Raw genomic sequence first — 24039 nt, 5'->3', positions numbered from 1 at the left:
TTCGCTCAGTCCATCTCTTTCACTAATAATACTCTACTTTACATAATAAAATAAAATGAAGCAACCCAACTGTCAACTTGAGATTTGAATACATGTTGGAAGGAAGTTCTGCACACAAAAGGGGTTTTTAAGACGCTCAGTGGTTGTTATTTTAACAGTATAGATGATTACTTAATGGTAATACAATATCTGTGAACACAACTGTGTATGTCAGAGCATAAATCCCCAAAAACTATGCATGGGGGCTTGCTTTGGTGTTGCCACCCCTCATAGACCCCATGCCACCCCTTTGCCACCCTAAAAATTATTTTCTAGATCTGCCCCTGCACCTGTGAAAGGTTATTCCATTTCTTTGGAAATTTAATTCTTGGCGTTTTTTACAATCAGAGGCTGCACAATGTTGTGGTATCTTGGAAAACTCACTGATTTTTACTGTGAGTGACACGTTGACCTTGTTCAAAATGGCTGACGTATTTACATGCCTAGAGCTGTCATATGTGGCTTTTGCCTATACATATCTATGCTTTTCAGCTTTTGGTAATTTATGACAGATCCATTCTGGCAAATAAAAATATCAAAATGTAATCATGTATCACTAAATGAATGCATTTTTAAACACATTAAATACTTTTTCTAACTTTTTCTAAAAGTCTTAAAGTCATGTTACCTGGCTAAATGCTCAATTATAAACTAGAAGCAAAGTAACATCATGTCATTTTATCATGATGTTGTGCGCATGCACGCTGAGGGGGAAACAAGGAAACTGAAATAGAGAAGGTCTCATTATTGGAAGATGCCAAGGTCCGCAACCATTGGAGAAAGCATACCGGCCAATTTGGATCATGTATTAAAAATAAAAATGCACCTGCTTCTTTTTTTTTAAATCCCCATAAATCATAAGCAGTGTCTCAGAACAAGCCATTCTCAGAATCCATAAAATGTGACATCACATTTTACAAGCCCCGCCCACTGTTGACAGACTGCTGTATTCGCAGAGACCCTGTCCTGAGTGAGCCGCACACAATCTGCCATGTTTACTGAATCTTCACGCTAGAGCATTTAAAAGCAGCATTCAAGTAAGAAACGTCTTCTCATTAAAGTTATAGATGTTATTCAGTCCAGAGCAGTGAGTGATTTTCTGCTTTTATTTTATTGTTTGGGTCATATTAACAGAGCAGACCACAGTATAGGTTCTGTAGATTACCAAAGTCCCTTTCAAGGAAAGTCCGTTCACTCGGCCGCCATATTTGTAAAGCTTCCTGACAGCTCAAACAAGACCAAGTCCTATCTAAATGAATGGGGGAATCCTGAAATCTCAAAAACTGCTCGCTGAACTCACAATAATTACATATTTCAAATCAGCAACAAAATCTGAAATGAACTTGTTACGGAGCTGACGAGACGAGAGGTGTGCGGATCCATGTGCAAGCTTTTATTAATAAACATAGTCAAAAGCACATGCAGGGTCGAACAACAGCAAACAGGTATGGCACAGGCAAGACAAAAGAGCAATCCTAAACGGGCTTGAGTCAGACGACAGGACTAGACTAGACTAGACTAGACTAGACTAGACTAGAGCAGGCTACGTAAAGTAGCTATCAGCTATTAAAGTGATAAACGCTAAACAATACTCAGCCTTGAATGGTGGTGTGAGACTTATTTATATAGTGTGTGTTATTGGTAGCAGCTGTGTGTGATTGGTTTCAGGTGAGCTTGTGATTAGTGCAATGGCGCATGGGAAATGTAGTCCAGGGTGATGTGTAACAGTCTGTGTAGTGTGAGACCTCCGGTGGTGAGTGAACGGAAGTTTATAGACCGGATTCGTGACAGAACTGCCCCATGAATGTTGTTTCTTATGCTCAAATAACGTTTAAAAAGCCTATTTTTCAGGCTAGACTAGCCAATACGCATGCATAGTTCCAACGCGCTCATGACTGCGCATGCGCATCGGCTGCTCTAGCCTCCGGTTTCTATGGGAACCGGAGCTTCTAACGGCCGCTGCAGTGACGCAATGACTTTACCAATCAACGATTGGCTCTTTCATTTAGAAGGTGGGACTATCCCACCATATTGCACGTTGCAGTTTCTCCCATTCATAAGTATAGGAGTGAACAGTCTTTGTATTTTTATAGTCTTTGATATTATGCTGCTGTCACTTAATACACAGATCTAATATATGCATGCAATTTTTTTTCCAGCTGTGTAACTTCACAGACATAACCGACTGTGTTTTGTAACTTATGCTTGTTTTTAACATAAACGTGTGTGTGAAAGAGAACACATGATGTGTGACAGCACGCTTTCTGTGGTGTGCTTCAGATTTGTGCGCTCAGAAAAACGTATATCAGAAGTTTAAAATAATATGGCTTTAAAATGCATGATTTCAGCACAATAGATATGATAATCAAAACCATACAGATGTTTTTTTAGAAGTTAGAAGCTGTAAAGACAGCTCTATTCTGGAAAAGGGGGCGGGGAGCAGCAGCTCATTTGCATTTAAAGAAACATGCACTAAAACAGCCTGTTTCTGCTTCCACTCAAAATAGGCATTACAGGTATACAGAGCACTAATTAAATATATTGTATATGAATCAGGTTTAGGATGTAGTGCACTCTCAGATTCCAGATTTTCAAATAGTTGTATTTTGGCCGAATATTGTCCTATCCTAACAAACCACACATCAGTGGAAAGCTTATTTATTCAGCTTTCAAATGATGTATAAATCTCAATTTTGAAAAAAACTGACATTTAAGACTGGTTTTGTGGTCACATATGTGTGGATGGGAGTATTCTACCTAATCTGGGGCATGAAGAGCTAATTATGAGTGTTAGAGGAACTGAACACGCAGCGCCAGCATGAGCATGTGATCGGAGTGCTCCATAGATTGGAGAGAATATGAAACATCCACCAATTTTTTTCTCTCTCAATCCTTCCCCTTCTCAAATTTTAGACTCATCACCTATGTAAGTTTACTTGACATCCAGTACAGTAGGTGGCGATAATGCTCCCAAGGAGTTATTCGCCATTAAACAAGAAGAAGAAGAACGCACACGGGAAGTGATGCAGGAAATGATGTAAGAGCATGCGCGAGACTGGAGTTCTCGAAAACAATGAACCCTGACGCGGCGGTGAGCAAGCAGCTTGCTTTTCGAGTTGTCTGTGCGTTGATTTGCAGCGAAAAACAGAAACAGAAAAAGAAAAAGAAACGAATATGGAAGAGAGAATTTCCGGGACGTCGCGAGCAGCCTGGGTTGTCTGTTCTGCAGAGAGAGTTGGAGGTAAATAAATCATTTTGCAGTGGACGCAAGTAGCTGCCTGCTGCGGCTCGTTGAAGCTCGTCTGCTTTGTTTTTGTTTCGAATAATTGAAAAGTCTATGTGTGTGTAAATTTATTCAGGTAGAAACTATGTGTTTGTGTTTGTGCTTGCCATAGATCATAGATGCAAACTCCTCACCTTTCAGTGACAACTCAGTTTTTTTAGATCAAAATGGGTCACTTATGAGATTTGCTTAGATCCAATGAGAAAGAGGCAGTGGCGGCTCCAGGACTTTTTTTGTTGGGGGTGCTAAGGAGGGGCTTAACGGTTCAGAGGGGGTGCTAAAAAACTAATTAAATTGAGTGAAAGTAATGAACGTCTATAAGCTTCAACTATCTAAATAGCATGCAAATTCAGCCACCTTGTGTTTTTTATTATATACAGCAGCTTCGAAAAAGGCAAATTTTATATATATTTTTTCTGTGGTATTAAAGCTCTACACTCGAAGCGCTGCGCAGTTCAAACGAGTAGCGCGGTTTCGTTATGCTTTCAGTTTTGTTTGCCGTTTGATGTTTCTCATATGCAACAGAAATGCAGCGCTTATGAGTTAAACAATGCGGTGGTCGCGCCAGTGTGACCGCACACAAAATATAGTCGCACCGGCAGAAAATTTTTTCACAAAATGCGCCCATTTGGTCGCACACTGGAGCCCTGTGCAGTACAGTATTTATTTATCCTCAGTTGTTCAAATCGCGGTAATCGAATACGGTTATAGTGATAATTAAAATATGAAACGGTAATACTAACCGTGGGGTATTTATCACGATTTATCGTCAAACCGGTAATCGTTACATCCCTACTATTTAGTCTATTTAGTCATTTTTTCTGACCATCAAGTGTCAGTCACTCTCAATGCCAACTGGCAGGAAAACATGGTAAATTGTGCCGGGGCTAAGCAAGATTCTGATGGGGCTATAGCCCTGTCAAGCTATAGAAAGAGGGTAAATAAAGAACTGGGGGCGGTTGCATAAACTGTTTAGACTAGTCTTAAAACGTTAGTCATCTATTTTTTTTTTTTCTTCAAGACCGGTCATAACTTTTTAAATTCAGTTATGAAAAGGTAGATTTTATGTATTTGAGGTCTGAGATGTGGGAACGGTGAAGAGAGTGAGGGCAAACATTTTAGGTCTGCATTGCCGTCTAATCAATTAATCTTTAATGAGCCGAAAAGAACGCACGTCACACCTCTGTTCATCAATTTGCACTGGCTGCTAGTAGCTGCTCGCATTAAATTCAAGGCATTAATGTTTGCCTACAAAACCACCACTGGCTCTGCACCCCTTTACCTAAATTCATTACTTCAGACTTATGTGCCCTCTAGAAGCTTGCGTTCTGCAAGTGAGAGTCGCTTTATTGTGCCATCCCAAAGTGGCACAAAATCACTTTCACTGACTTTTTCATTAACTGTTCCCTCCTGGTGGAATGACCTGCCCAAATCAATCCGAGCAGCTGAGTCCTTAACCATCTTCAAGAAACGACTAAAAACACATCTGTTCCACCTTTATTTGACCCTCTAACTGTAGCACTTTCTATTATATTTTAATTCTACTTTATCTATATTTATCATCTTTTTTTTATTTAAAAAAACTAGCTTTCTATTTTTTCTAACACCTTGCTACGTGTACTGCATTAGGCTAACGGAGACTTGTCATTTGCACTTATATATTGTTGCTCTTTTGTTAGTTTTTACTGCTTTTGTTGTCCTCATTTGTAAGTCGCTTTGGATAAAAGTGTCTGCTAAATGTAATCAGCCAATATTGTCTTAAATAGCCTGCATAGCACTTCATTTTTTATAACATGGTATTTTGACCAAATATATTCGATCTTGATTTTTGTAAAATGTTGCAACAAGATGTTACTTTTTTTGTGTGTGTGAAAAATTACAGTTTTGGACAGAAAAAAAAGAATGCCCAACCCTGTTCCTGGAGATCTAACTTCCTGCAGAGTTCAGTTCCAACCCTGATCAAACACACCTGTCTGTAATTATCAAGTGCTCCTTCAGATCCTAATTAGTTGGTTCAGTTGTATTTGATCAGGGTTGGAGCTGAACTCTGCAGGAAGGGTTGGGCACCCCTGCCTTAAACTAACTATAAATGAGCATGTAAAGCAAATATCTTTTAAAAGAAATTCCATGTGGAGCATGCCCCCGATCCATGCAATGTTCTCACCTTCCCCCCCCCTTACATGTTTGCATCTCTGATAGATGACTGATGAGAATGGGTTCGGGGAGTTGCTGCGGATGACAGCAGAGGAGTTCGAGTTTCTGCTGCGGTTGGTCGGGCCCCTCATTACCAAGCAGCACACAAAAATGAGACGGGCGATATCCCCAAGAGATCGCCTATCTGTGACCTTGCGGTTTTTGGCAACAGGTGGGTCTGCCAGGGCGATATCAGAATAGCTACTGCTTTAACTATTATCCATTTTAAGGGTCTGTTTGAGTGTGCATTTTGTAATTTATTTCGTATGCAGGCAAAACATTCAGTTCCCTCAGTGCACAGTACAGGATTGGGGCCAGCACTATTTCACAGATAGTTATGGAGACCTGTGGCGCTCTGTACCAGCTTATGAAAAAAGACTTCCTGAAGGTAAGCTCTGATTACCACCATTTACTCAAGCACAGTGCACATTTATTACTTGGTGCTTTTCAGTGAGATGAGTTCCGCCATAAACATCTGCTGCAGTAATAAACTACTAAATAATTTTAATACACAAGGGATGTTTTGGCTTTATTTAGTTTTGTTGTGACATCGACATTTGAACTTGTTGGGACGTGATAATGTATCGTGACCATGCAATGCGAAGTCATGGCCTCAAGATCGTATGTTGAGGGAACAACTTTTAATGTGTAAACAATCATAGCAACCTGGGATTATCAGAAATTGAAATTATAAATAACAAAGACTCGACTTTAATAAATAACATTTTATTTTGAATCAAGGATGACAGTGTGGCATTACGATATGGCTATATTATATTGCACATGCAATGTGTAGACCGCATCTAAATGAAGTTTGAATATTTTTTTATTATATGTTAAAAGAATATGTATGAACATAATAATATACTATTTAAAGCAACATAAATACTGTAAGTGCTCGACAATCATGTCAGTAAATCTTTGACTCTATTTCTGTAGGTCTACACCAGTCAATGGCAATAAATGAGCATCTGTTTTATGTTATTAGTGACTCATTAAAGCATTTGCTCAAAACAGTGACTCTTTAACAAAATGAAACAATTCATTCAGAAACACTAATAATGTCCCAATGAAAACCACTAATTTTATCTTTATAATTATCCTTACTAAAATAGTCTAAAGTATTATAGCCTAAAATAAATATTAAATTAGTGTAAAGTGCAGTTTATTAATGTAAATGATTAACTTATAAAGTCATATAAAATTAACGTTTTTCGCAAGATGGTCAGATATTTACAGTATTTACTACGCATGTATACTTGTGTAGTAAAATAGCTAATGCAGAACATTAACTGGGTGAAGAGAAGCATGAACTTAAGGGGAAAATAAAATAAAGATATAACTAAATATATTAAACCACAAAAAGAAAAGGATTTAAAAGACTTTGGGATGGGATGAATAAAATGTTTCATATGCATTGTTTAGCATATATTAATAACAAATTTCCAACTTCATAATTCTGTCACAGGCAAGAGGTATCTATACATTGTGCATAATATAATATACTGGCTTTGTCATTCTTTATTCAAAATACAATGTTATGGATGTCGTTACCTTGACAAAAATTGTCAAATCATGAATTCATATTCACAGTACTGCATTTTTTAATCACATGTGAGAAATACTGTATATAAGAATCAGTGTACAAATCTTTGTCTTAACTGTTTTTCTTTTCTATTGCTAGACACCATCAACAGAGACAGAATGGCGGGCAATAGCCCAGGACTTTGAATCGAAATGGCAATTTCCACATTGCCTAGGTGCGCTTGGTGGAAAACAGATTTATATACAGCCTCCAGTAAAAAGTGGCTGCCTTGACCATAATAACAAGGGCCGATTATATGTGACAATAATGGCTGCTGTGGATGCAAATTACAAGTTCATCTGTGCCAGTTTGGAAACCCAAGATAAGGTCTCTGATGCTGGACTATTCGCTCATTCTGACTTGTGTAAAGCGATGGATCAGGGTCTGCTGAATCTTCCTCCACCTGAACCATTGCCCAACAGTGACATAACAATGCCGTACATGTTTGTGGGTGATGAGGCGCATCCTTTAAGGCCTGATCTCATGAAGCCATACCCAAATAAACAGATGGACCACAGTCAGGGGGTACTGAACTATCGTCTTTCAAGGGCACGTAGAGTTGCAGAAAATGCATTCAGCATTCTAGCTAACAGGTTAAGGGTTTTCAGGAGCACCATATTCTTGGAGGCAGACAAAGTGGAGAAGATCACTATGGCCTCTCTATGCATCCATAACTTTCTCCGCGAGCGCAGGTCCGAGGCATATACTCCTCCAGCATTTGCAGATTTGAAGAATGGGGACCACAGCATAGTTGAGGGAACCTGGAGGAATCGAGGGCATGGGACTTGCCAGCCGCTCGAGCAAAGAGAGGAACACAATGCATTGGCTACGGCAGAAATGCAACGAAACCTTCTGCGTGACTATTTTGTCTCGCCGGCAGGTTGCATTCCTTCACAAGAGGAACACATTTAGTATTGTAGGAATGTTGGACTAGTATTTTTGTAGTGGAGAACACTCAGATGTCAAATGTATGTTATAGCACTCAGCTTTACAGAAAAATATTTTGTGTGTGAGGGAGAGATTCTCTTGACACCTTTTACTGCATTGCCTTTTAAGGACATTTTTTCCTTTTATTTAATTTTTTTAAAGTGCATTTACTAAAAAAAGATGTGGCTCTGTTGTGGTACTTTTGGTACAGAATGTCTTGTAGATATTATGCCTTCAGGCCATCAAAGTTTCATATATATTCGACGACATTGTTTCAATTGCATGTAACAACAGAGGCTATTTTTATTACCTTTGTTTCAAAAAACAAACGTTCAATAATTGATAGAGTACATAAAATAACTGTATAAAGTTATGTATAACGTGCATTAGTGTACAGATTCTGAAAGAAAGTGATATAAGTTTACTGTTTTTTAACACTGTAAGGTCAACACTGCTAATGCGTTTTACAACAGTGAAATAAAATCAACCTTGTTTACACAATCAGAATCAGAATTAGCTTCATTTGCCAGGTGTGTGCAAACACACGAGGAATTTGTGTTTTTTTTAAGGTGCTCCTGGTACATACATACATACATACATACATACATGCAAAACATTTAAATAGTAAAAACTTAACAATAAATAATGTGTATGAATCTGGAACAGTAGATTTATGTACAGATTTGTGCATTATTTACTCTATATAGAACTGTATAAATAAAGAGATATGCATATGTATTTACATAATACTTGAGAAAGAGGCAATAATTAAGGATGTAGAATGAATTATGGAAATTAATTACAGAACGCAGGTAAATGATTCATATGTTAGCCGTTTAGGCTGGAGATGGCATGGGGGAAAAAACAGTTTTTATGCGTAGATGTTCTAGTGCACAGAGATCTGTAGCGTCTGCCTGAGGGGAGAAGTGCAAACAGGTTGTGTCCGGGGTGAGAGGGGTCTTTGATGATGTTACCTGCCCGTTTCTTCACTCTGGAGTTGTACAAGTCCTGAAGACTGGGCAGGTGCACACCAATGATTCTCAATCAAACCAACAGTGCAACCATTTTGCTACCAATAATCCACATCTATGTATAAAAGTACCTTTAAATTTCCCTCCAACTATTCTCTTTCTCGACCCAGTACAGCTCAGAGGAAACCTTAAATAGGCATTACACTGAATTTTCTTTTTTTAGTTCTTATGTCCAAGTGTAGCGTCTGCCTGAAGGGAGAAGTGCAAACAGGTTGTGTCCGGGGTGAGAGGGGTCTCTGATGATGTTACCTGCCCGTTTCTTCACTCTGGAGTTGTACAAGTCCTGAAGACTGGGCAGGTGCACACCAATGATTCTCAATCAAACCAACAGTGTAACCATTTTGCTACCAATAATCCACATCTATGTATAAAAGTACCTTTAAATTTCCCTCCAGCTATTCTCTTTCTCGACCCAGTACAGCTCAGAGGAAACCTTAAATAGGCATTACACTGAATTTTCTTTTTTTATTTCTTATGTCCAAGCGAATCGGGTAAGCCTTTTTTCCAAACTGAAGCCATACTTGCTAATGTTCTGTTGCGGGTCTATGACTTTTCATTGGCTGTAAGTTGTCAGTTACAGTCAAAACACTTTTCACATTACAGGACTTGAAGTTGCAAAAAGGCTGAGATATGTAAAATATCTCTCTGACATTTAGGCTTCTCTCAGATCTTTGCTAGGATCACTGGACTAAAATTGACATGACCGTCCAGAGCATCCTAATGTTAGAAAAGTGGCTGTTCATTTTCAACTACTTGAGCATTTCTCAGTTGAGTTTTTTTTTTTTCATTCACTTGTGAATTTTTTTTGGTAAACTAGTTTGTTGCAGGCTTTGCAAACAGACTTAGATCAAGATCTGACAGTAATGCTGCAGTATGTCAGTAACTGTGTGTCATTATAATGCCTAATTTGTGATCAGTGATTTTTGCATTATTGACACACTATTTTCCTAATTAATGCTGTTCAGTTGCTTTGACACAATCTGTATTGTTAAAAGCGCCTATATAAATAAAGGTGACTTGACTTGACTTGATATGTAAGGACTGATTTGTGTAATGCCTAGACTGCATTCACAATACAGCACAGCCTGATGTACAAAAATTGTTCACTTAGATGTTCGATGATTGAGGAGAATGTGAAATTTATGAAAATGCATATTATTGTATTCAAAGAGCAAGTTCATTGGCATTTTCTGATCGTTTACAGTTCAATGGAAAAAGGTGGACACTGTACAGAAAAGCCATTAACACCATGGGCTGCTGATTTCTTTTGGATGTCTGTTTTTAAAGCAGAAGTAATATTTGGGGGGTTGTTTATTGTTTGCCAGAATTAAAGATTTTTTTTTTTTTCATTACAAGTCTTAAGTGTTGTATAAACTTTGTTTTGGACAGACTTTCTTTACATCTGCTCCTGTATATTTTTATATTCCTTTGGTGGAACAGATACCAAGCTCTACCCAATCTGCTGAGACCATCACAACCTAAGCAGTTATTATTGCCAAAAGCAAACAGCTAGCAACCCAAGAAAGTCCTTAGAGATGAGTGAAGTAGCCTAAATGCTCTGGTTGCTTCAAAGAAACAAGCCGTCTTGCTTGGAATATGTTAAAGAGCAAGCACGTCAACAAATTAAAGTCATTCTTCGATAAAATAGATAATACAAAAGATGAATGGTTGAATTGTCATTTCACAATCATTGGAAGATCAGCAACCGTAATGTTTAACAAAAACGGAGCCTATGAGGAGAACATGCTGCCATGGGGGGGGGGGGGGGGGGGGGGGGGCGGGTTGGAAATGTTTCGGTTTTCCCAAAGCAGTTCACACACTTTAAACAAGATTTAGAGGTCTGAGAGTGTGTCCTTTTGACCATTTGGGGCTATATGGTTCTTCTCCAAATAACATTTTAGTTTGCCTTTCAAGATAAAAGGTCAGATGCTAGGAAGAGATATAGATAGTTACCTCTTCTGCATGCCCCCTCAAAGGCCAACGGCCAAGTTTTAATAGCAACAAGCAAGTTTTAATGACATGTAGCTCTATGGTCCTATCTTTTTATTTTTTTTTTACTCTTCACCTCAATCATAAAAACAAAACAAAATGTTTAATGCCTAATAAAAGCTTCGGGATTGTTACTTGTTACAGTTTTTATAAATTAATTAAATTAACTTGAAGACAAAGCGTTTTGCCTAAGAGCAAATTATTGCAAAATAACCAAAACCAATGGGTTTTGCTGCTTAAACTTGATATTGATTCTTAAATGGCATTTTAATATTAACATTGCATTCATTGAGTTGAAAAGCCTGCAGAATTAATTACTTTTTTTTTTTTTAAAGTGCTAATTCTTAACCTAAAACCTTCTCATACAAGTTCATTAAAAGCACAGGCGAACACAACTCTTTAATGAAATACCTACAGAGGCCCGAAACAAAGTGTGGAGGTACTGGAAATTTAGTTGCATTGCATAAGCGGGGTTAGGTTAGTTTTGTTTTCGATATTCGTGACACATTCAGAGATAAATGGCAATAACTCCAAAACGACTTGCCCTAAAAAAATCGAAACAATGTGACCGCCAAAAGGGCAAAGCTGATTATGTTTCACAGCCTTCTTTTTCATAATTTTCGCTCGATGTAATAAGCACTGCCCCGCACAAGCCGTCGCAATGTGCATTAAGCCAGGAGAGCTCGCTCTTCGCGCAGCTTTCGGTAAGGGACCGTGGGCCAATATATTTCTGATTGATTTAACTTCATCTACCTAGTCATCATCAATATTGTCAACACCGAGAGCTTTCTCTCAAATACACCAGATATGTACAATACCACTGGGATCCACTGAATAAAAATGAAAATACAATTTTGAAATAAGGTGTTGCGTATAAGTCAATTTTAACACACACACACACACACACACACACACACATTGGGTATTAAGGTATTATGGGGATATTCAATAGGCATATATTCCAAACTGTATATTCTGTCCCACTACATTACATTAACCTACCCATCACACAAAACTTTCTGAATTTTTACATTTTCAGAAAATATAAATCTGTATGATTTTTATGCTTGTTTCCTCATAGGGACAAAAAATTTCCCAACAAAGTCAAAATTGTAATACCTGTGGGGACATTTGGACCCTATAACTTAGGAAATACCAGTATAACACATTGCACACACACACAAAATGATTGTAATAATAATAATAATACAATAAATAAAAAACATGGGTTGACATGACTTGAGGGCACTTGAAAAAAAAAAAAACTTAAGGTAGGCCCTATTTTCAAAAACGGCCTCCCTCCAAATCATGTCCTGCCACACTTTAACCTTGTTGAATTACAGGATTTTTTTTTTCTGGTAAACATGTAAGACCCTTACTGCTTGTAAGCAAATTTACCACAGAATATGGCAGCACAGCCCAGTACTCCACACTTCTTTAAAATCTTTTAATGCATTTCCTGTTAAACTGCTTTGAAATAATATGTATTGTGAAAAGAGCTATAAAAATAAATGTGAATTAATCCACACAGACCTGGGAGTAGTAATGTTTCTATTTAGCACCTAAGCATCCCGAGGAACACTTTTATGCTGAAATGGTTCTTGGTGTTAGAATTTAGGGTTCTTTATTCCAGACCTTTCGTTTTTCAAATCTGTAACTGTCAAAGCACCTCATTACTGATTTTCTGGAGCTCAGCAATCCAACTACACAGAGTGTCAACACAATCCCAACAGGTAAATGATTTCATTCTTAAATTTAAATACAGGTTTATCTTTAAAATTGTAAATGGTTTCCAAACAAACATGTTCTTTCCTATTTTTAGTTTTTTGATCCCATTTAAGTGTGAGCAGCTCTGACAAGCTGAGAATACTTCTCTTTTCTTCTCCATTAAGTAGGTAATAAATATATTGAATTTATATGTCTCAAAATCAACAGCCGCGCCAGCCTCGTAGATCAGAATCACCTGACTTCTAATTAGCCCCACCTGCAATCACTTACCTGCACTGCTTATAATGACATTCAGCTCATTCACTCGGCTGGTCTCGAGGTTGCAAGCTTCTCTGTGGCGCCTTCCTTACCTACTGAATCCTCATCTTTATGTGCTGCACTTATCTGTTATACTGACCTGCTGGTTTGCCTGCTGGATTTACCTGCTTGGACTTTTAAGTTTCATTTAGACTATTCTGGAGGAGATACTGAATTAAGAGTTGTTGACTTCAGTTAAGTGAGGTTCCAGTGACTGTTTCCCCCATTTTCACAGACAAGGCTTAAGCTAGTCCCAGACTAAAATGCATGTTTGAGCTGTCTCAGCTGAAAATATCTTGCCCTGACATATCTTAAAATATGTCAGTGTCATTGTTCTGTGTCAAGATGCACACCTGTAATGTTTTCTTCTAAGACATTTGTGTAAAAGTTGCTTAAATATATTAATTTAACTAAGGCCTAGTCCTGGCTTAAGCTAAGCCCCGTTTGTGAAACCGGACCTTTATGTTCTGGCTAATTCTGCCTATCGCAATAAAATAAACTCAATTGCCTTGCACTCGACTTGTCCATCTCGTTCATATTGTGACACCATACTGTTAGATTATTATTGTTGTTGGAAAATAATTAAAAAGAAGGTTGTGAGATATTATCAGCTCAGCCCTTTAGTTGGTAATGCTGTTTAGATTTTTTTTAGGGCAAGTCGTTTTGGAGTTATTGCCGTTTATCGCTGAATGTGTCAGGAATATCAAAAACAAAACTAACTTAACCCCGCTATTACATAGGCCTATAAAACTTACCGTTGCAAAGTAATAGATGTACCAGGTGCATACAACTTGATCTATTTGAAGAGTTACGTGTGGCATGCTATATTTATAGGTGGATTCGTGCAAGACAAAAACAGTGGAGAGATATTCTAAAAAAAGGCAGACTCAAAAAGAAGCCATGCGTGTCACTTGATCCGCGAAAAACCGTTTTGTGCTTGACTTGCAAGACGCAGCATGCATACTTAAACAGCATTACAAACTATACAACTAAGTGTTACGATTTGTAATTTAGGCATACGTGACGCTTAAACTTGATTACTTTCTAATAAAAATTATATTTAATAAATTCATTACCTTCCCGAAATAAATTCTGAGACTCAGGCGTGGGGAAAAAATTCCACGCGCATGTTGGGGGAAACTCATAAATATTCATATGCTCCACCCATTTATATCAAAAATCTCAGAAACCTCAAAACTCTGAACACCGGTGCGGACTAGCGTTAAGAGCTAGGTTAGTGTGTCATGATGGAGTCGGAGGGCATCGCGGGCATTGAGCAGTTTGACAGCCCAGGGAAGGGCAGAGGTCTGCGGGTGAGCAGAGCGTATGGAGTCGGTGAATTGCTGTTCTCGTGTCCAGCTTATTCATACGTACTGTCTGTCAACGAGAGAGGATTCATCTGTGAACAGTGCTTTACAAGGTCTGACTTTTCTTCTTCTTTTTTTTTTTTTTTTTGGACATGTTGGCACATATTGTTAATGGTTTAGGCTATTGTGTTATTATGAATATTGTTGAGTAACAAATTATGTATCGCTAAATAAAATAAAAAAAGTGTACGTTCTCATTTGTTAGCATTAATGCATTTCTGCAGCTTAATTAGAAAATGTTATTGTTTTATTCGAGCGTTCTGGTCAAGCTGAATGAATGACCGCTTGTGTAGAGCTGCAAGCTTTGAGATTTCTTTGAGTGAGAGAGTGTGTTGTTTGAATTGAACTAAACTTATCGGTTAGTTTTTCTTTTTGATTTTAGTGTGAAAGAAGGCATGGTCTAAAGTTTTTTTGATATACAGTATAAAAACAGAAAAGACAGCGCTAAACAATATAAACAAGCCCTTCTCTACTTTTAGATTTATCTCTCTTTTCTGTCATGACCAGCAGATGAGCTCCAAAAGGGCACAGGGTCATTCTATGGAAATGTCCATGTTTTTTCTGTCCCTAGCCTTTACAGAAATATTACACTTGAAAAACACTTTAGGGTTACAATTTTTTTTATATATTTTAAAATAAAACAATGTGTTATTTGAACAATTACACCTTATTGAGCCATCAATGTGGCAATATTTGTTTTTAATTAATTATATAGAATTCCAAAGCACCACAAAACTGCTCGCCCCCACAGCCATGTACAGAGGGAAAGTGATTTATTTTGAGGTCAAAAACAGGTTTTTCTACCATTTAAAATACAATGATGTATTCATAACTATCATATATATTATGTAAATGACATCAACAAAATGACAACTAAATATTATAAAATATATACTGAAAGTAGTGGTCCCCTGGAGTTGTCACTGGTGTTACCGTTTAACTTATTTTGAAATAAAAATCACACTGATGACATCACTTGACTTCCTTCTTCCTATTTCCTGAAGATCTATGAAAAAAGGCCCATGTTAAGTCCACTGTCTCTTTTCAGTTATCAGAAATTTTCTCATTTATCTCATGATTTCATATGAAGCTTTTAGTGGAAGTCACTGGTATGACCTACTTTATTGTTAGGGAATTGTAAAAAACTAGAATACAAATGGATTAAACTACTCAATGTAGTGAGTATGATTGACGACATGTGGTTTGATACCTTGCAGCAGACATTTTGTAAAATGCATTTTTCATGAAAATTGTCACTGGTGTTACTGTCACTGGTTATGTTATGGGTAACACAGTGAAGATCAGTTTATGTTTATGTTCTTTAACTAACTGCTTTCTCTAATTGCCAAGTGTATGCCAAATGTAACATTTAGTCTTATCTACTTAATTATAGTTGAAAAATAAGGATCTTTGGTCTTATGTATGTCACTGGTGTTTCATTGTGTCACTGGTGTTACTCTTTTTCTGTCACATTAAATAAAATGTGTTACATGTGACATGATAATAATGTTACATCCATTGAATTCTGCTACACTCAAAGAGTTAAGATTTAAAGGATTGCATCATTACTTGTTTATAACAGTTTTTTTTTTCAAGTATTTTCATTGTTATAGCAAATACATGGTTGCGCAAATGAACTTACATCATTCAATCACACTTTTAACAAAAGTTTTTCTGTAACTCTGACTACATGTACTAAAAAAAATCGAGAAATAATATTGCATAAAAACCTTTAAAATTGCCAAAGAAGTAAGGTAACACCAGTGACAAAAAAATGGTACATGTGGTCTTTTAAATACATGCACAAAAAAAGATAAAAAAAAAAAATAAAAAAAATTAAGCTGTCATTTATGTGTTCATAAAGTCAAAAGGTAATATAATAATGTGGTGTAAGTTTAAATGTTAAAAAAAGAAATACATTTTAAGACATCTTGCCATACCAAAAGTGGACGTTTCTGTAGAATGACCCCACATCTAAAAATACAGCAGAATGTTCAGAAGCAGCTGCCCAAACTCAGGACATTTGCTCTGGCCCTGTGTGGCGACAGCACAGCTGCCGAAGAGAGATTGCTGCTTTAGAATCTAATAGCTGCTCTATCACATTCTGTTCTAGTCTCAGTTGTAAATGAACCACAAGCCACTTTGAAAATATAGTGAATTAATGCATGCCGACAAACAAGTTATATTTTCATGTAGACAAAACTTGCAGCAATTTACACATGAAACATGCTTACTGTCACATGAAAATATTGCTTGTTCTTTCACACTCTCACACACACACACACACACACACACATTTATTTTTTATCATTAAGAGTTTTAATGAACATTGGTGGTTGTGTTTTCTCCTTCATGTACAGGAAAAAGGGTCTTGCAAAATGTGGAAAGTGCAAAAAAGCATTCTACTGCAATGTGAACTGTCAGGTAAAACACACACACACACACACACACACACAATCATATACTAACAGTGATATAAAGAACAAAGAAACAAATTGCAAGCAAAAGGACTAATAAGAACTCTGGAAGAAAGACATACGTGAAGTAAAAGGGTATCTGACAGCTTTGGAAGCTTGTTTTTTCCACGGGATAAAAAAAAAGAGGTAATTGTGACATTTAATCTCACAATGCAGACTTATTTTCTCAAAAAGGGTGAGTTATTTCTCACAGTTCTGAGTTTACATCTTGCAATTCTGAGTGTATATCTCATGATTCAATTTTTTTTTTCCAGAATTCGAATTTACACCTCGCTATTCTTACTTTTTTTTTTCCCCATAGACAACAGTGTCACAATCAGAAATTGAGGGGGGGGGAAACCTTGATAAAAAGTAAAACAAATCTACTTAAAGGGGTCCTATTATGCTTTTTCACTTTTTCAACTTTAGTTAGTATGTCGAAATCCTTCAATTGCAGCATTACGACTGTGTGAAATTTAGACGTTTCCTGGGGAAAGGCTGATTTTTCTTTCTTTCTTTCTTTTTTATTTTTTTTGAAGAACAAAGAAACACATTACTAAGAACAAGGGGCAGGGGCATTTACACTCCTAGACTTAATGCACAGATCTGTCCTGACATATCCACCTTATTTTTCTGGTAAGAGTGGGTAAGAATATTTGTAAATTTTATGAAAATTAAATTTAATTTAAAGACATAGCCCCGATTTTTTCCAAAATTTTTTTACAATATTTTTGCATTTGCTCTTGATTTATTTATTTTTGAAATAAATGTTGTAAAAATACAATTTGGAATTGTCTTTGAATTTGGAAAATTATATTTAAATGTAATTAATTTTTAATTTTTCTTTCTTTCTTTCTTTTTTATTTTTTTTGAAGAACAAAGAAACACATTACTAAGAACAAGGGGCAGGGGCATTTACACTCCTAGACTTAATGCACAGATCTGTCCTGACATATCCACCTTATTTTTCTGGTAAGAGTGGGTAAGAATATTTGTAAATTTTATGAAAATTAAATTAAATTTAAATCATCTGCTTCCAGCTATTTTTAGCTGTACAAAACAGCTTGTTTTGCTGCTTGATATTGCAAACTGGTATGTCTATATGTTATCAATTAAGGTAATAATGCAACACAGAGATAAGATGCTTATTTTATGTCTTGAGAGATTGCAGAATATGATAATCATTAAAAGACATCCATTGTTTTAGGAAAGAATGGTTACTGATTTTTAGATAACTTTAGATTTTGTGGAATATAATGCATTATAGCATAGACCAGGGATGGGCAACTCCAGTCCTGGAGGTCCACTGTCCTGCAGAGTTAGACATTCATGCTGTGTATCGTGTATATGCATTAATGAGTGTTTCAGGTGTCATCTTTGTGTGTATTTGACAGAAAAAGAACTGGCCCATGCACAAGCTGGAGTGTCATGCCATGTGTGTGTTTGGAGAGAACTGGTGCCCCTCAGAGACGGTGCGACTGGTGGCCAGAATCATCGCCAGGCTGGTCAGATACAAGCACCATTTTATCACTCTCTTTGTAGATACAGAATGAAGTGTTTGACGCGTATTTACTGATGCAGAGACACCAGAGAGAGAGAAGCCCATCAGAAAAACTGCTCTTACTGAGGGATATGGAAGGCCGTAAGTACCAGAAATCAATTAACGCATCTGACAGAGAGGGCATGCTGTGTTGTGTTATGTATTTTTAATTTATTTTGTCAAATGGGCTTTCACATATCAAGTCTTGTTATCTAGAAGTGCCCTTTTGTGATGGTATGTGCAGTGCTTTTATTTTATTATTTTTATTTTGATCAAATTTAAGCTCATAAAAAGTATTTTAAATGGTACAACACAAGTCTTAACTACCACTCTTTAGTTTAGTTCTTAAATTTGGAGATGGTAAACAGGAATCACGATACGGGGTGTTGGTGGCCTAATGTAATTATTAAACTTCAAAAGGCTATTATTTCATTAAATTGAGTTGAGTGTCATCAGCATAGCAGTGATATGAAAATCCATGTTTCTGAATGACAGAACCTAGTGATGCCATGTAGACAGAGAAGAGAAGTGGTCCAAGAACTGAGCCCTGAGGCACCCCGGTAGCTAAATGTTGCGACTTGGAAACCTCCCCTCTCCAAGATACCTTGGTACACCACTGGCGTGTGGTTCCTGAGATGCCATTTTCCAATAGGGTTGACAGGAGAATCTGGTGGTTCACCGTATCAAAAGCAGCAGACAGATCCAGCAAAATAAGTATAGAAGATTTGGAAGCCGCTCTTGCCAGTCTTTGGGCTTCAACAACTGAGAGCAAGGCAGTCGGTCGAATGTCCACTTCTGAAGCCAGATTGGTTGCTGTCCAGGAGGTTGTTCTGTGTGAGAAAGGGTGAGACTTGGTTGAACACAACTCGTTCAAGTGTTTTTGCAATGAAAGTTAGAAGGGAAACCGGTCTGTAGTTCTCTAAAAGAGTGGGGTTAAGAGTGGGTTTCTTAAGAAGTGGGGGTTATACAAGCCTGTTTAAATGTTGAGGGAAAAACACCAGTGTGAAGGGATGTGTTAACGATGTGAGTGAGTGCAGGTACAACGGCAGCGAAATGGCTTGAAGGTTGTTCTTTTTTGTTGTCAGTCCTTGATTAACACCTGTAGAATAATTTCAATGTGTCTGATTAAAATATAGTGTTAAATTTACTTTCATTTCATTTTATATTATATCAGGTCATAGTTCCTTTAAGTATAAAGTCTAATGATTTGATTATCTTTCAATTTTAGCGCTCAGAGTTTTTTGGTTATATTATTTTGCTTTAAATTTGAGCCTGTTTCCTCTGTATTACACAGTATTTATTTATTTTTTTTCAGTTTTCATTATTCATATTTTCATATGATCATAGGTTTTTACAATAATCCAAAAATTGGTTGAATTTTATTTTTGGATCAATTATTGTCAGTTGCCTTTTGCCTTTGTGCTTTTTTTACCATCTAAACTAACTCCCAGTAGTTACATTTATTTTTCTCTTCTTTGAATATCCTTATCACTTGGAAATACATCACAGGAGCAGATGCCATTTTTATGTCAGCTTTAAACATGCATGTACAGCTGTTAGATAATGATATTATGTCTTCATTTTCTCACAGACATGGAGGATATGGATAATGAGAAAAGAGAGATGAATGAAGCACATATAGCTGGCCTCCATCACTTCTACTCCAAACACCTGGACTTCCCTGATCATCAGGCCCTGCTCACACTTTTCTCACAGGTAAACACACTGCAAAAGAAGTTTTGACAGCTGACCCTTTGCTGTGCCCTTCCTTACTGCGTTACTAATCAATCCTTTAGTGCTTTAGTACATAAAAATGGCATCAGTTGACGTGTGATTTTGCTGCTGTGCATAAACCAACATGCAACAGAAAGTATATTATCAGTATATTATCAGTATATTATCAGGAGCTGTGGGTGTAAAGCAAATTTTCATTTTTGGGTGAAATATCCCTCTAAAATGTGAGAAAAAATAGTGTGATATCTATAGCTGACAATGAAATGAAATTGGAGAAAAAATTAATTGATAATTGGCCTTTACATTGTCATTGTGTTAAAAATAATTAATGAAAAAAGTAGTGCTGTCAAACGATTAATCACGATTAATCGCATCCAAAATAAAAGTTTTTGTTTACATAATATATGTGTGCTGTGTATATTTATTATGTATATATAAATACACACACATCCATGTGTATATTTCAGAAAATAGGTTATGTTTATATATGAAATATATTTATTTATATAAGTAAATAATATAATATATTTATAATATAAATTATATGAATATAAATATAGATGTAAATACATGTAAATATTTTCGAAATATATACTGTATGTGTGTGTATTTATGTATACATAGTAAATATACACAGAACACACATATATTACGCAAACAAAAACTTTTATTTTGTATGTGATTAATCGCGATTAATCGTTTGACAGCACTAAAAAATATATATTTGGAAAATATTACTAATTTAAAATAATTAATAATTCACATTTATTTTCAAATCACCTTTCACAATAAAAATTGGTCAAAAGCAACTTTTAAAAGATTGAAAACCTCTGATTTAGGGGAGACATGGGATATAATTTAGTTTATTATTGTATGTAATGATATTGTGTATAGATATTTATTGATCTTATATAGATCTTTGTAACCTTTTTTTTTTTTTTAGCCCTAATGAGTTTGCATTCATGCTACTGGATCCAACAACCATTTTGATTTTGAATAATATTTTAATAACAGTACTTCTAAATAGTACAACACAATTTGATGAAATAACGATGTGTACGCCTAAATGGTCCTTCTTTATGTTTGGAGCACTAGAGTAGATTAAATATGTCCAGGACAAGTCTATGCTCATGCTCACTCCTGTACAGATATGAGATGGGGCCCAAAACAACAAACCATAAAAATGCTTTTTGGAATATTACACATCATTCCACCTATTCCCCCATAAAGTGTCAATAATCTATTCTGTTGTTGGCACTTCATTGGCATATTGTAGTGAAAATCAGACAAAATTAATTCCTTGGAGCATTCTGCGAAATATGCCTACGCAAGCAACAGTAACCAAAGGGGGTCACTGCAAAGGGTCAATTAATCACTTAATGGTCCAGTTAAAGTAAACGATTGTTTGGAGCAATAATACATGATGTGTTGTGTCTACCTCACACAGATTCACTGTAACGGCTTTACTGTGGAGGATGAGGAACTCTCGAACTTGGGTTTAGCTGTTTTTCCAGAGTAAGCACAAGCAAACACATGAACAATCTCTATAACGACGTGCTCCTCTCACAAGACTTCATGCTGTCTTTGTGTGCGAGTGTTTTCATTTAGAACATTAGACAGTCCAAGTCTATTTCCAGCCTCTCTTGGACATGGTTGGCTGCCTGTTTGTGAGCAGTCCTGAACGCTCAAAAAACAATGTCCTGCTATTTACATCAGTGACTGTAATTCACTTTGCATGGATTGTGTCCAAAAATGGCCTTTGCTAGATATTCTATCAGCAACTGATACCAATGTCATATCATTTTAGCCAGTAATGATATGTGAAAAAGTAAATACTATGCTTAAAACAGCCACCTACTGATCATAATTCAGCATGTTGTAAATTTATATTTAAAAAGCACTCCATATTAGTCATTAAATTAATTATTAATTATTGATGTTATTATCAGTGATATTGTTGATGGATTGATTATTTCAAACACAGATACTTACAGATACTCATTTATGAATTTTGTTTGGTTTTAGAGATGAGTTAATCTTGAAGATGGTTGTATATCTGTGCAGTATTGCATTTAAATGCAGTATTGCATGAGCCTTGCAGCATCTACAGTATAAATTAGTACAGTATAATTGTAGCTGAATTAACTATATAATTTTCACATTTTTCTCTTGTAAGAAAATTTTTTTAGTGCAGTTAAATATCTCGCAGTGTTATATTTTCCCATCATATCTACATTAGAAATTCCTGTTCATATTTGTTTTGACAAAACAAAAAGGCTGTCAAGTGTCAACAAAGATTTTTAACAAAATATACACTGGACAAGAAAGATAAAACAAAACATCAAGTAATTCAGAAAGTTTATTAATGATTATATTGGGGCATTGTTAAGAGCTAGATTGTGTAGGTCTTAGAGCCTAACACAGCAAAAGAAAAGGAAGGAAAGCAAGACATTGGCCAAGCAAATAGCCATGACAAACAGTAGGCAAAAAAGAGAAATGATGGTTTTACACACCATAGTTGAGCAAAATGAGAAATGGTTCAACTTGCAATGAGTTGAAATTTCAAAGGAAGTGACCATGCTTCATTGGCCACGTTTCAAGTTGCATGGGAATTTGATTTAGAGTGAAAAATCAAACAAATCATAAATTCTACACAGTTTATTGCATTCTCAGAAGTGAGTTAATTTATAAAATGTTTACTCCAACACAATATAAATGGAATAGAAGTGTCTATTTGTCTGTAAGACATAAGTATGTTGGGAATCCATTTGCAGAGGTTTATTTAAGGAATAATCCAAGCAACCAAACTGACATTAAAAAAAGGTAATACTTCAAAACAGCATGTTATAAGCACATGTACTTTATGTGCGCCAGTGTTTTTATTTGTACATTTTCATTACCTTGCATACTCCCACATGTGCCTTGAATTTTTTGGTGATAATTACTTTGTCAATAAGGTGGTAACACTCTCACGAAAAGAAACTGATAAGACGGAAAAACAACAAACTGTAGATGCCAAAACAACAGATGACGAGCACTTATTTGAGAGATACCAGCAACTCTAGTTTAAATGAGTACAAACACGTTTTCTCTCTTTCACGTCCACAGTTACAACAAACTGTAGCGCTGTTAGTATCAGTCTATATTGGCTCAAATAAACCCAGCTTCCTTACCCAACAGTTTCAACCCAGCATTTGTGTTCTTAGAGAAACATATCCCAGAAGGTCTGAGTGGGGATATTTTTCTCATTTATAGTCTCATATTTCCCTTTTCTCTTTTTATCCTGTACTAGCTCTCTAAACTCTCTGAGGTTCTTTCTGACACTTTTCCGCCTCACACATTCCCTATTGTGTTTCTGTTGCTGTCTCAGCATTGCCCTCTTGAACCACAGCTGCTGTCCCAACGTCATAGTCACATACCAAGGAATCAACGCTGAAGTACGGGCTGTGCAGGAAATCCGTCCAGGGCAAGAGGTCAGTATGCCACTGTTAAGCCTGTCGCAATAATCAATATATCGACTTATCGCGCAATATATGTACATGACCTCAATAATTTTTGGTGATGCAATATATCGCACATTATATTTACTTAAAAATTAATGTCACCATGTTTTTTTTACATTCCACTTGTGCCTGTGTCTTTTGCATAATGTGGTGTAGTCATGAGGTGCTAGTTCCAAATTTAAAAATGCTTCTACAAACAAAGTTTCATCTGCAGATATGGTCTTGTTTAGGGATCTGTGCCTTTGTGCATACGGACATCTGACTGCTAAGTAGGGATTGTGTTTTTCAGCAATAGTGTGCACCCTTAATTTACAGAGAAAAGAAGGTCAGGGAAAATCTGTAGATGGAAAAATCTCCAGACAAGTTC

General features: G+C 36.4%; 2 protein-coding genes across 3 annotated transcripts in view; both read left to right on the top strand.

Moving 5' to 3' along the window:
- The first annotated feature begins 3014 nt into the window (after positions 1-3014).
- LOC107731504 (uncharacterized) lies at positions 3015-8525 on the top strand. Of its 2 annotated transcripts, XR_001638779.1 has the most exons (5): positions 3015-3280; positions 5522-5687; positions 5788-5903; positions 7200-8232; positions 8266-8525. XR_001638779.1 is itself a non-coding variant. In XM_016542605.1 (4 exons), the coding sequence occupies exons 1-4, from the start codon at positions 3113-3115 to the stop codon at positions 8010-8012; spliced, it is 1263 nt and encodes a 420-aa protein (XP_016398091.1). In that variant the 5' UTR covers positions 3015-3112; the 3' UTR covers positions 8013-8525. The 2 variants fall into 2 exon arrangements, 1 of the variants encoding a protein (XP_016398091.1); XM_016542605.1 differs by having other exon boundaries at positions 7200-8525.
- Positions 8526-14055: 5530 nt separating this feature from the next.
- smyd2b (SET and MYND domain containing 2b) overlaps positions 14056-24039 on the top strand; it is a 13280-nt gene continuing 3296 nt past the window's right edge. The window contains exons 1-7 of the mRNA XM_016542611.1: positions 14056-14492; positions 16800-16863; positions 18290-18400; positions 18477-18537; positions 20027-20151; positions 21617-21684; positions 23540-23642. Of these exons, the coding sequence (XP_016398097.1) occupies positions 14317-14492; positions 16800-16863; positions 18290-18400; positions 18477-18537; positions 20027-20151; positions 21617-21684; positions 23540-23642 (708 nt within the window). The 5' untranslated portion in view covers positions 14056-14316. The remainder of the gene's footprint in view (positions 14493-16799; positions 16864-18289; positions 18401-18476; positions 18538-20026; positions 20152-21616; positions 21685-23539; positions 23643-24039) is intronic.

This window comes from Sinocyclocheilus rhinocerous, unplaced genomic scaffold (genome assembly GCF_001515625.1).
Source record: "Sinocyclocheilus rhinocerous isolate Xijiao unplaced genomic scaffold, SAMN03320098_v1.1 scaffold819, whole genome shotgun sequence".
Lineage (NCBI taxonomy): Eukaryota > Metazoa > Chordata > Actinopteri > Cypriniformes > Cyprinidae > Sinocyclocheilus > Sinocyclocheilus rhinocerous.
Note: the sequence above shows the minus strand (reverse complement) of the source record. Positions and strands in the feature narration are given on the sequence as shown.

Coding starts and splice junctions, on each gene's coding strand:
- LOC107731504 (XM_016542605.1), top strand. CDS start 3,113: ATGAACCCTGACGCGGCGGTGAGCAAGCAGCTTGCTTTTCGAGTTGTC. Junction 3,281..5,521: donor TTCTGCAGAGAGAGTTGGAG/GTAAATAAATCA, acceptor CATCTCTGATAG/ATGACTGATGAGAATGGGTT. Junction 5,904..7,199: donor TGAAAAAAGACTTCCTGAAG/GTAAGCTCTGAT, acceptor TTCTATTGCTAG/ACACCATCAACAGAGACAGA.